This window comes from Eretmochelys imbricata, chromosome 3, assembly GCF_965152235.1.
Source record: "Eretmochelys imbricata isolate rEreImb1 chromosome 3, rEreImb1.hap1, whole genome shotgun sequence".
NCBI classification, from domain to species: domain Eukaryota; kingdom Metazoa; phylum Chordata; order Testudines; family Cheloniidae; genus Eretmochelys; species Eretmochelys imbricata.
In genome coordinates this window covers 162,941,671-162,955,334 of record NC_135574.1, presented here as the reverse complement: position 1 = coordinate 162,955,334, position 13,664 = coordinate 162,941,671, and the positions used below count along the sequence as shown (strand labels likewise).

At 36.6% G+C, this 13,664-nt stretch overlaps 1 protein-coding gene across 1 annotated transcript in view; it reads left to right on the top strand.

Moving 5' to 3' along the window:
• SPATA17 (spermatogenesis associated 17) overlaps window positions 1-13,664 on the top strand; it is a 153,094-nt gene that overhangs the window by 58,201 nt on the left and 81,229 nt on the right. Inside the window, exon 6 of the mRNA XM_077811939.1 lies at window positions 6,580-6,703. Within this exon, the coding sequence (XP_077668065.1) occupies window positions 6,580-6,703 (124 nt within the window). The remainder of the gene's footprint in view (window positions 1-6,579; window positions 6,704-13,664) is intronic.

The window sequence follows — 13,664 nt, the reverse complement described above, 5'->3', positions numbered from 1 at the left end:
CACAATAACTTTGTGCTCCTTCTGAGTACTCTAGGCAAATTATACTGCATATTGATTTTCTCAAATGCCCTTTACTTTAATTAATACTATGATTTTATGGTTATCTGGTCACAAGATCACAAAATTCCTGTTAAAACGCAAACAAAATGCAATATTTTGATAAAGTTCAATAAATGTAGGTCAGTATAAATCTGTGAAATGATGCTGTTCTATGCAGCACCATTAAAATCTGTATATTGCTGAAATCATCATTTAAAGACCTTTCCAAAAGTGCCAGGAACAATATTCTATATCTACTTTTAACCTTTATACAGACAGCAGGAACATGGTAATCCAAATCTGCCTCTCATAGCCAACACCACTGCATGTTTCATAATGAAACATCAGAATAACAGTAAGTTACATTGGCACATGAACAACTTTTATTTTAAAACCTAATGTGAAATAATCAATAATGTACAAGTCAACAGCTACCTCACAGATTTGTTAGGCACAATCTTATCTGTGATGAGACACAATGAAAAGTGTCTCTGAGCACATCAGCTCGTAAACATAGGCACATTTTGGATGTCATTGAAACAGTCCCCTCTACAGTGGTACCAAGCAAATGTACTTTTTTCCCAAACTATCATCAATGTTCCTTTGCTTATTCAGTCTTTTGCAGATCATTTTGCACACAGCATCCACCAAAAGTGCACATATTTATTTTCTTGACATAGGAATCTCACAAAACAGCAGACCAGTTTTTGAAAAATATTCCAAAAATTAATTAATATAAAACAATTTTTGCATCTGCAGAATTCCTATTTTCTCTCACCACAGAGCTTGATGAAAACACAGACGGTTACGCCCTAGCTTGACAAAACTATTTGGCAGAGGTGCTTAATGACTTCTTTGTTTTGGTTTTCACCAAGAAGGTTGGTGGTGATTTGGACACCTAACGTAGCGAATTCCAGTGAAAATGAGGTAGGATCAGAGTCTATGATGGGGAAAGAACAAGTCAAAAATTACTCAGACAAGTTAGATGTCTTCAAATCACCAGGGCCTATGAAATGCATCCTACAATACTCAAGGAGCTGACTGAGGAGATATCTGAGCCATTAGCAATTATCTTTGAAATAAGATGAGATGAGAGACATTCCAGAAGACTGGAAAAGGGCAGATATAGTGCCCATATATAAAAAGGGAAATAAGGACAACCCGGGGAATTACAGACCAGTCACCTTAACTTCTGTACCCAGAAAGATAATGGAGCAAATAATTAAGAAATCAGTTTGCAAACACCTCGAAGATAATGAGGTGATAAGTAACAGTCAGCATGGATTTGTAAAGAACAGATCGTGTCAAACCAACCTGATAGCTTTCTTTGGCAGGATAACAAGCCTTGTGGATAGGGGGAAGCAGAAGATGTGGTATATATTGACTTTAGTAAGGCTTTTAATACTGTCTCACATGACCTTCTCAAACAAACTAGGGAAATACAACCTATATGGAGCTACTATAAGGTGGGTGCATAACTGGTTGGAAAATCATTCCCAGAGATTAGTTATTCACAGTCATGCTGGAAGGGCATAACAAGTGGGGTCCCGCAGGGATTGGTTCTGGGACTGGTTCTGTTCAATATCATCATCAGTGATTTAGATAATGGCATAGAGAGTACACTTATAAAGTTTGCAGACGATACCAAGCTGGGAGGGGTTGCAAGTGCTTTGGAGGATAGGATTAAAATTCACAATGATCTAGACATACTGGAGAAATGGTCTGAAGTAAATAGGATGAATTTCAATATGGACGAATCCAGAGTACTCCACTTAGGAAGGAACAATCAGTTGCACACATACAAAATGGGAAATGACTGCCTAGGAAGGAGTACTGCAGAAAGGGATCTGGGGATCATAGTGAATCACAAGCTAAATATGAGTCAACAGCATAACACTGTTGCAAAAAAAGCAAACATCATTCTGGGATGTGTTAGCAGGAGTGTTGTAAGCAAGACATGAGAAGTAATTCTTCCACTCTACTCTGCACTGATTAGGCCTCAACTGGAGTATTGTGTCCAGTTCTGGGTGCCACATTTCAGGAAAGGAAAACAAATTGGAGAGAGTCCAGAGAAGAGCAACAAGAAGAAAACATGACCTGTGAGGGAAGATGGGAAAAATTGGGTTTGTTTAGTTTGGAGAAGAGAAGACTGAGAGGGGACATGACAACAGTTTTCAAGTACATAAAAGGTTGTTACAAGAAGGAGGGAGAAAAATTGTTCTTCTTAACTTCTGAGGATAGGCCGAGAAACAATGGGCTTAAATTGCAACAAAGGCGGTTTAGGTTGGACATTAGGAAAAGCTTCCTAACTGTCAGAGTGGTTAAGCACTGGAATAAATTGCCTAGGGAGGTTGTCGAATCTCCATCATTGGGGATTTTTAAGAGCTTGTTAGACAAACACCTGTCAGGGATGGTCTAGATAATACTTAGTCCTGCCTTCATTGCAGGGGACTGGATTAGATGACCTCTCACGGTCCCTTCCAGTCCTATGATTCTCTGATTCTATTTAACTATATTAAATTCCCTTTCCACACATGGAGCACCCACAGGAGTCAATGGAAGTTTTGACCTGAAGCGGAGGTTATAATACTGATCACTATGAATGAAGAGGTTGGGGTTGAGGGGCTAACACAGTATATGAAATATTTACATCCTTGATTGCGTGAGGCATTCACAGAGAAAGGATTACTTATTACTACTTGTTGAATGTACTGTTTATAAAGAAAAATAGAAACAGTTGAGAGGGAGGGCCTGATTCAAAGCCCATCAAAGTCATTGGGAGTCTTTCCATTGACATCAGTGAGTTTTGGATTTTTGTGTGTGCGCAAGCATATATGCATGTGGTTGTGATCTCAGTGTTATTGGTAGATATACGATGTCTAAAGGTAATGTCTGTAGTATGTACTTTACATATATGCTGGTTTCATCTGTCTCTTTACATACTGGCCAACTGTCCCACTGCAGAGAGCATAGTCTCGGAGCCGAAATATTATACTGTGAATTATATAGAGTCATATTTAACGTCTTTTTCATTAATTCCTTGGGTTTGATCTCACTACCATTGATATTAATGGGACTAAGATTTAGTCTTTAAAATGTGATAGAAAGGACATGTGGGGATTTCAGGGTGTAAATCATTTTAGAATAAATCGAAATTGGTATAATTTTGCTAAGCAGTCTATACGTATAGTAGTGTTTAGATTAATACATACTTTACATTTTGTGATGACTTCAAGGACAGAGCCATCAGAGGTAACTATATATGTCAACAATATTATAATAAAGTAAAGTAATGTAAACATTATGCATACAATATTACTGAAACAGAATATGTTAGCAAAATATGTAGGCTGTTGAAAATATTTTCAAGTATATTGAAAATTATATAGTTATTTAAAAGAACTTACGTTCATGAGTGGTTTCATGTAGAACATTAATGAAGAGATGTGTGGCTATTTGTAAGGAATTGTGATGATCTTAGGATAGTACTTTCTAATAAAATTATATATTGCCTTGAACTTCATTTCAACAAATGATCTAAACTTTTTTTTTACTTGAAAAAATTATGGTAATGAATAATTCATTCTAAATAATGTAGTAAATCCTAACTGATGACATGGGACAAATATTTTACCCTTTGTTATAATTAAATCTGTAATAAAATGCATATATATTTATTGATATCTTTCTTTGGGGATTTTCACCAGTTTTCTCTTGAACAATATAACTTCTTATTCATTGTTGGGTAAAAGTGGATAAGAATAGGAAGAAGTTATAATCATATACTTATAGGCAGTTTATCAGCTATTTACAGTGGCACTCATGCTGAATGGAAGAATCTAATGAAAAAGAACGAGATGCAGTATTAAATATGTAAAATATAGAATATGTGCACAAATATTTAAGTATAAAGTTGCCTAAAATAAAAAAGTTAACTCGATAACACATGCACTTTTTTAAAAAATTATTTATGGTTAATATAGAACAAAGAGTTTCCTTGTAAAAATACTTATTTACCCACATATAACTGCTCTGAAGTCTGTACCTTAAGGACAAAGAAAGGTCGCCAATCTCTCCAACTCCTAGTTCTTTGTCAAAAATGGACACAGTTAATGAGGTTTGTTTGGTACAGCACAAATTCTCAGACACAGATAGAGATCCTTTCAATGGAAACAAATTTGTTTGGCTTTACCAGGTTACTTAGCGATTAATAATAGCCTTGAGATGCAGGTCAGAAAGGTCATTGTACCCGCTTGCCAACACAATCTAAAATGTGCAGCTAGTCCAGGTCTGCAGGCTGCGAGGCCCCAAAATGCTATGCATAAAGTAAAAGAGGCTATTTTCCAACTTTTTTTTCATATTAATAAGCAATTTTCAGGAGAAGGGTGGCAAAATGGGGGCCATGCTACTCTAAGTAATTCATTTATTTTGCAATTTAATCTTATGTTGGAAAAAAATTACACTGCTGCAAAAGCATAGCATGGTGATTTTTAAACGTCAGTATGTTTCATAAGTAACCTTGTATGAAATATTGTATTAGCAGCCTTTAACAGTAAACTGCAACAAAAAATATTTGCAGAGATTGAAACAAACCTATACATCTTTTCCTACCTTTAATGTATTTCCTTTTCATTCTATTTTTGTCTTGCACATTTGAAGAAAAAACATGCATGATTTACTTAACATTTTATTCATTTTACCAGGTGTTGTGGATTAATATTTTGGTAAAGAAAAGTTGAAAGACTGTAGCATGAATCAAATATAAAAATGATACTATTTTAATATATATTTTCTTTAAGAATTTATTTTAACTGAGTTCATATATTTATAAGGCATTTATTACCATTTCACATGTTTTTGTGGATTAAATTAACACTATGATAATTATAACAGCCAGCATTACAAAGCTGGAGCCAATCATGCAAACACTGATTGAGGTAATTTGACTTGTCTGTAGGATTACTTACATCAATAAAGTTAAAGTTACATAAACATGCTTAAATATTTGCCTGATTTGATCCTTGTTCTCCAGCGGCCAAATCCTGCTCTCATTGAAGTCAATGGGAGTGTTACCATTGACTTCTGTGGGGAATTATCAGATCCCAGATTTCTTTTTGCTGTGTTATTTACTATCCAGACATATGAACTGTGCATTTGTGTTCACTTTTTATTTTATGTAACATATTCTGAAAAAAGGCCAGAATTTACTCACCTAATCACTGAACAAAGCTGGTGTCTTTCACACACAGGTTAATTTGAACTAGCTGTTTCTTAAGAAAAATAATAACATACGTTAATCAAGCTAACCTCTTTTAACTGGGTCAGAATAATTCAATACACATGCACTGTGAACTATAACACTGAATTATGCTTAGTATAGGACATTAATTTACTCTACAAGTTTGCATAATTTGCGGCCAGACTGGTCCTTTTGCAGAAAATCCATGGGAAGAAGCCATTGATGAGAAGATCTCTGCAAGTTTTCCCTTGCATAGTTTTCCTCAGATTGTTCTACTGGAAATATGGGTTTGTCGCTTCCTGCAAAGCAGACAGTGGGATCGGCCTCTTGCAACCTGTGGATATGCCAAGAACTAATGGAGGCACAGGGACATTTGCTCAGCAGACCTTGTGATCCCTCCACACTGGCTCCAGGAACCCCTGCCTCACAACCTGTTTTCCTGGCAGTGACTTTGCTGTGGACTCCCCATGACAGTAGCTGCTCTGTACTACCCTTGTCAGAAAGGCTCCATGCTGAGGAGGGAGATGTCCAGGAAAGCTAATATTGCATGTGTCTTTCCCAAGGACTTCTTGTGTACTTAATGAGGGAAAGGTGTATGCCCCTGGACTCCACTCACCTGCCTGCAGCCCATGTCCCAACCCTTCTCCATGCACAGATCCTCAACCCTGCAGAGGGCTCAGTGATGCAGCAAGGAGAGGGATATCAAATAGTCAAGCTTACCCTTCCTCCTTCTAACCCTTCTGCACACGCAAGGGCAGAAGGGGTAGAGGGTCTGTCACAGGGTCATGATCTACCACTCTGTCACAAGGTACTAGCTGAAATATAAACTATCAGTTTACATGCTGATGTCCATTTGAATGAAGTTACTACATTAAAATAAATTCTATTTAATGAAACTCAAGGTAAAATGGTTTTTGATAAAACAGTGCACAGAATATCTATTACTTCTGTTTTATCAAAATATTTAAATAACACCATCAATATCTTCCTCAAAATAAAAGCTGAAGGATATAAATGAACGAATTATGAATAAATGTGGTATGCTGTACAAACACATAGAATGTAGATTTAACCACTTTAATGGTACCAAATGTTAGTCACACCCATACAGAATCCATCTCCTATACTGCAGAATGTACCAAGTAGATTTTAACATTCCAGTGATTTCCAACTGATTGTTAATGGATGAAGGCAGCACCTTGAATGCCATGGAGAACCAGCTGTGAAAGAGTTAAAAAAAAAAGTGTTAGCATCTTTTTTCACCTCTGGACTGTAAATAACAAAGAGTTGTTTTGATGCAGGAAAGAACTAGAGGAGTTTGCAGAGATGAAGGAGAAAGAAAAGGAGAAAAAAGACCTAGAAAGGGAAGAAAAGAAAAAGGATCACCAAGCCCGAAAGATGCATTACCTCCTCAGCACAGAGCAGGTTGGTATACCTGTCCCTGACAGCTCATGCAAACCACTTGGGCCCCCAGCTTGACAGAGATAAACTAGCAGGCTGAATGGGACATGACTTGTTGAAAAGATATCACAAAGACACTACTTTGAGTTCAATTTAGTGCTTTTCTATAGGTGAGAGCAGGTACCATGACTATTCTGTGACAGCAGCTTCACAGAGGCAGTAACAGCACTGCTGGCAGAAAGAGTCCAAGTCAGCAGTTTGATCTGCCACTGTGATAACACAACACGAAGGGCATAACCTCGCTTTAAAAACTCATTTTGACTGGCTTATTGTTGTGTGGTTGCACTTGTCAAGAACTAACAAGTTATTAAGCTGAGGAGCAGTTTCATTTTTTCTTTTTTAATTGAGCTAATGATTGGATTGATATTGTGCTCTTCTGCTGTGTTTTAAAATACATTGTACATGTAGGGTTTCAGCTAAAGCTTTTCACAGAACTGCCTGGATCAGCACATTTACCTTGATTATTTTCACATAGGTATGCCTCTGGAATTTTGAATATTTACTGATTAATTTGTTTGCACTGCTAAAAGTTCTAGAATTTTCAAGTCTTCCTATACAGTGTGATTGGCAGGAAGTCAAATTTGTTAGTAATTAGTAGAGCTGATCTTATGTGGTAAAACAGGATTTAAGAACATTTGTTCAAATTTTGACGGGCTGTTCTATTTTGACAATATTTGTGGTCCTTGCTAGTCCCTATTTGTGAACATTAGTGCTAATGTTTTTTTTCTTTCCATGATTGTTTGGTGAATAGTTGTTCTTCACATGAATACCTGTCTTTGCATGTGAAATTTCAGGCATGAACAAAATATTTGTATTCATTATTTCCTATTTGTTGTTTGCTACTCATTGTTCGTTATTTGTTACAATAAAAATGATCAGTCATCTGATCAGGGAGCAGGAACAATACCATGTGACTCAATGGCAGCAAATTTAGCCTTTTTCAGTGTTTATGAATCATTTATAATCCACCCATAGTTTGAAACTTGTTTGCATTAATTGTATGTCAGATTTGAAAAGTGAATACATTAGTAAAAAGGAGTAACTTTAATTGCAAAATTACTAAACTCAAGGTCTGTTCAGAAGTAATTTGCAAACAGAGAAAAGGCCTAAGTTATTAATTGAATATTATTCACCACAAATAATTTGGCCAGCTGTAGAAATAATACATTTTCCACATAGAATGTTCTTAAAGTTTTTACATTTTCTTGGACCATTTTTTGGAAAAAATAACTTATTTTTACAGTAATTCCAATATTAAGCAGATACATGAAGCAAAATATTAGAAATAACGATGGCCTAACAAACCAAGTGTTAATGTGGATAAAATGTTCTACACCTTTAGTATCTGAAAAATTAAACTGTGGCATCTTCACCATTCTTTTAGATGGCTAGTGAGATGAACTGAATGACTTATGGTCTAAAATATAATGAACTCATTTTGTTCCCGATAGTGCCAGGTTAGAAAACTGCATTTTCCTTTACCAGTGGGGACTTTTACACCCCAAGATTCATCCTTAAGGGATGGCAGGCAGCATTTGTACCTCAGTCCTCAAGTTAAGGTTTTCCTGGTGGAGGGCAGCAGTAAGCATCGTGGTCTTATGGATTTGGGTTTCTGATTTAACAAGAACAAAGCTTGACAGGCACGGTTTTGCAGAACTAAAAACACTCCGGTTTTGCTCACTGTCAAGGTCTACATATTCCATGACTCTGAGGCCACAAAATTTGCCACAGAAGTCACAGTTTAGTACTAAATTGTGATCCAGGAGCTGAGCTATAATTTTTTTAAAAATATCCCCTCTATTAAGAAAAAGAATCCTAATAAGAAAAAATAAGTTAAATTACTGTGCGTTATTGGCACTTATTTAAATTGCCGCATCTTCACTTTGCCTCTTCATGCAGCAAGATGGTTTGATATAAATGAATGCGTTTAGCAGAAATATTGAAATATGATTTTGGATTTTTTTTCTGAGCTCCTTTCTATACTGATTTGCTTCTTTGTGACAGATAGTAAAATAATATAATGTTAAAGGTTATCGATATTAAATATCAGTATTTTTGCTGTTGCTATTTCCATCACATATTCCATAAACATTTTACCATAGCTGAATGAGAAATAAAATTTCAAGCAAAATACTGACATAGCATTATTTCAGGATATTTTATAATTCAGGAAGTCCCATATGTTGCTAAAGATTAACATCTGTAGACTAAAAATAGGCTATCATAGATCTGAAGAAGTCAGTCTTCCATAGACTATTCAGAATTGTAGCTTCAGATGCTTGTGGAGCTAATGCTTGAGATAGCATGTTGATGGCTTTTCCTTATGTTCTGCAGCACAAACATTAAAATTGACTGCCGTTATGACTGCAGCAATTTGAATACTAGAGCACCTCGGTGCTTACAAGTTCAACAGTTACATTTTTACAAAGGCTACAAATTAATATAGTATTTAATACAGGGTTACATTTTGTCCAACCTGTGTCATGCTTACAATAAATAAAACATGGATCAATAAACTCAGTGATACCTTTTAACAGAGTACATATATAAAAATTATACCACATTATAGTACAATTTAAAATGACCATTTTACTATATTTGTTGGTAAATAATGAACTCTATTTATAAGAATTTGCAATAATATAGCAGTTTATTGTTGTTGTTTGTACATATGCACTGTATTTATACAAATATTTTAACACAGATACATGATTACTTCAGCTATACATCAGTGCTTGAATTAACAGACCTTTATGAATTTATTAATTTAAAAATAAGAGTATCTTCTGGACATCTACATTTCAGAAAGAAATCTAAACATTTGAACATCTTTGTATAATCAATATTTACTAGCAGTAATAGTGTTAATTTGTCGTCACACACTTAATCAACATTATTCCCTGAAAATTGTTTGTTATGCATCCCACTAACTTCAAAACACAAATAAATTTTACAGCTTTAGAAAATAAACAGCATCTACTTTTTGTCTCTGTGTAGCTGGTGTTGTTCATGCACCACAAATACAGCCCAAACTATAAGAGGAGGTTTGAAAATAGAATGTGATTTTTCATTTGAATAAAACTAAGTTATTTGGAAAATATTGCCCGGAGAAATAAATTATGAACTCTAAAATTCTATGCTTATGAAATACTGAGCTTTTACTCAACTTGCTTTATGTATCAATAGCTTCAGTAACTAGACAAGTAACACCTAACATAGATGAGCTTCCTTTGTTTGAAGAAAATTTCTCCTACATAATTCCCATAATTATGAAGAAACCTGCAACAGATTCCATGCCCTTGGTATCAAGTAATAAATTATGTTGTCTGCTCCACCTACTGGTTGCTTTTTGCAAGAGATTCCATTGTGGAATATAGAAAGAAATATCTTGAAAAGGTATCAACACTGTTATCAATCTAAATTCTATTAGAAAAACTGAACTCTTCTCTTTTGGATTTTAATAAGCTGATATGTATTTATGCTCAACAATATTTTCCTTATCTGCTTTTAAATGAACAATATAAGTGCTGTGTTTTATGATGAACAAGATACCTTAAAAATGCAAGGAGTTAAAAATTGCATGACAGGGTTAGCAAAACCTCTGCCTTTGTTCAGATTATTTCTTTGAATACAAATGTTGGCAGCACATTATAGAGTAAAAAAAAGTCCCACTGGTCTATTTTATATTTTTATTTTATTATTTCTCTTTTTGCATTTATAAATCAAATCATGAACAGGTTCTTAAGCTAAGTTTGCTATCAGTCCATAATTGCAGTGTGCAAATTGGTACTATTGTGTTAATGGATCCCTTTTAAATATAATTAATATTTTAAAAATAAGGTTTTTTTTAATTTAATGTTTCTATTATGAATATGTACAATACATCTGCTTTTCTCTTTTTGTGTTAGTGAACTCAGACGTGTGTGCAGGTTTTACCTGGTCTCCTCTAAGTACATATTAGCAAGTAAATGTGGCAAATGGATTAAGAGGCCAATTTTCCAAAGTGCTGACAAACTGTAGCTGCCTTTGAAATCAATGGAAGGTGAAGGAGCTCAGCACCTTAAAGGAATTGTCCAGCACTTCACAGGATTGGGTTTGAAAAGGCCATACTTGATGGGACAAGGGACTGCATGTCTCAGTCACTGCATGATTCTAACAGCTCATATTCCCAGATGTACTTGGGCACACAACACAATAGCAGTGAAAGTCAGACTTCTCTTGTATGTGTATGATGTACCAAAGCCAGGACTCTAGCAGCTATGGAGACACACTGTATGTCAAAGGCTGAGGTAACCCTCTGCTACTATAATTGTCTCTGTCATTGGAAGAAGGAATAGAAAATCAGTGGAATCGTATTGCCTCACCCCTGACCATCTTTTCCTCCAGGCACTCACACTGCCACACAAGATGATGGGAAATGTGTATTTTTTCTCCATTCTCCTTTTGCTTCTAAACAGTGGAACTGATTTTGCTCAACTTTTCACTACCAAATTCATCTTTGAATAGAGACCAAGTATGGAAAATTGCAGCCCAAATGATGAAAGTTTTCCTTCATGGCATTACTTCCACAGAGGCATAATGTGGGAGTTGTAAGCCTGGCCACACAGCCACAGAACCTCTTTGAGCATTACTGGCCATCTGGGGTGCCCCAAGCTCATAATCTCACACTGAAGGACTCAGATTCATCTTTGGTTCCAACCCCAGTCCGTTCTCCTCTGGGATCCACCAAGCTGGGATCAGCTAGACTGATATTGTCAACGGTTCCATAGGATCCTCTATTTACGCAAGAGCAGAAACACATGCAGACACGTGAGACCCTCTGATCTTAGAAAAGTTGGCTCATTCAGTTCTGCTGGTGCTCTTCCTAGTGTTCCTGATTCAGGTACAGGATCTTCTGTTGGGCCATTTCTCTGCCCCAATCAGCTCCTGGCTGGAAAACTTACCAGGGCAGTTTCATTCTCTGGGTATTGTGCCCTTTTGATTTTTTGGCCCTGTAGTCTTCAACGTCCTTCTTCTGTAACATCAAGAGAAGAGGGGGTTGATAAGAGTCCTGTGTCTTCATTGCTGACGAGACCTAGGTTTGCACCTCCTATAAAGATCAAGAAGACTGATTCTCCTAGTTCTGCAGTTTTACAGGATGTGACATCCATCACTTTGTCAGAGGAGGATACAGTTGAGAAGTCCTCTGAAATGCCCTATTGTTCCCCATCTTCTGAGGAGGCTGTGCTGACTGCCTCTTCCTCTCCTCTCAGTGACACTTAGGGTTCCAAGGCTCAGTTTGTAGGGGATCAATTTCTCTTGACATTCTTTTGGAAGCTCCTAAGCAGAGAATCCTCCTAAGATCCTTGATAACAGAGCTTCAAGAGAAGGACAAGATAGGTTTTCCTATTAAAGACTGCTTGTTAGAGTCTGCAAAGGAAGTGTAGAATCATTCTGCCTCAACTGTGTCTGCCTCAGGGAAGCTCAACTCCTTCTATTGAATACTGAGAGAATAATTGGAATTATTTTTTTTCTATCTTTTACGTTGGCATTCTAATGATCTCAGCAGTGGTTGAAAAGTCTAATTTGAGAAAGGTGTCTTCCTTTCTTGGGAAAAAGGAATGTAAACACTTTGAGCTTTTTGGAAGGAAGGCGCACTTCTTGGCAGCCTTGACTTTATGTGCTTCTAATCACTAAGTGGTGAGGCAAGGTATAATTTTTTTTTTATGGTCCAAGATGTCTTCAGCACTTTCTTGAAGACAGAAACAGAAATTTTTGGAGCTCTTTTAAGAAGGTCAAGAAGTGTCAAAGCATACTGTTAGGGCTTTTTTTGAAATCTCTGATATATCTTCTAAATCTCTAGCTACAGCTTCTCACTTACAGGAACACTCCTACCGTCAGAATTCAGATTGTTCTGCTGAAGTGCAAGGCCAAGGTCACTGTCATGCAGTTTGAAGGTTCTGACCTGATCAACTTAAGAACTGGTGAGCCTCTGTTATTCAGGAGATCAGTTTAGGTGATTACATGGTCCCTTCTTATCTTAAAATCTATACAAATCTATGAAGTTTTGTTGGGAAACCACCAATAACAAAGTTGCTACTTTTTGGACTGGCAGTAGTCCCTATGATTTTCAACCAGTGTTTAGCTGTGGTGCAGACCAGCTACTGTGTCAGGGACTTAGTATGCTTAAGCAACTGGCTCTCAAGAGGCCAGTCTTATATCAGGGTCGTTCATGCCCTGCAGGAGATTTTCATAGCTTGAGAGTAAACACTGACAAATCTACACTGACCAAGGTCCTTATGTTCGTAGTAACTACTCTGGGCTTCAGAGTAGCAGCCGTGTTAGTCTGTATCCTCAAAAAGAAAAGGAGGACTTGTGGCACCTTAGAGACTAAAAAAGTTATTTGCACGTAAGCTTTTGTAAGCGACAGCGCACTTCATCAGATGCGTTCAGTGGAAAATACAGTGGAAAGATTTATATACACAGAGAACATGAAACAATGGGTGTTACCATACACACTGTAATGAGAGTGATCAGGTAAGATGACCTATTACCATCAGGAGAGCGGGGGGGAAGAAAACCTTTGTGTCCGCCTTCCTTAAGACAGATTCTTTAGTCCGCAAACTTAGCCAGGCCCACACTGGAAGGCCTGATAAGATTCTGTGTTTGGATATAAGGCTTAATTTCCAGCTATACCTTTGTCAATTCACGTTCAAGGCTATGGATGCACTGCTTGAAAGGTTGGTAGAGTCTGGTACACAGACCTAAAGCTCACTTTCTGAATAAGGTAAAGGTGTAGCTCTTCTGCTGCGGGGTGAGGGTTCCATAGGTTTTTATACCAGTTTTGTCTTTTTTTCTTTATTATTGTTATTGTAAAAATCATAATTGAGCCACTGATTTGCAGCATTCAGTGACTCACTCACATATAACATTATCTACTGATTTA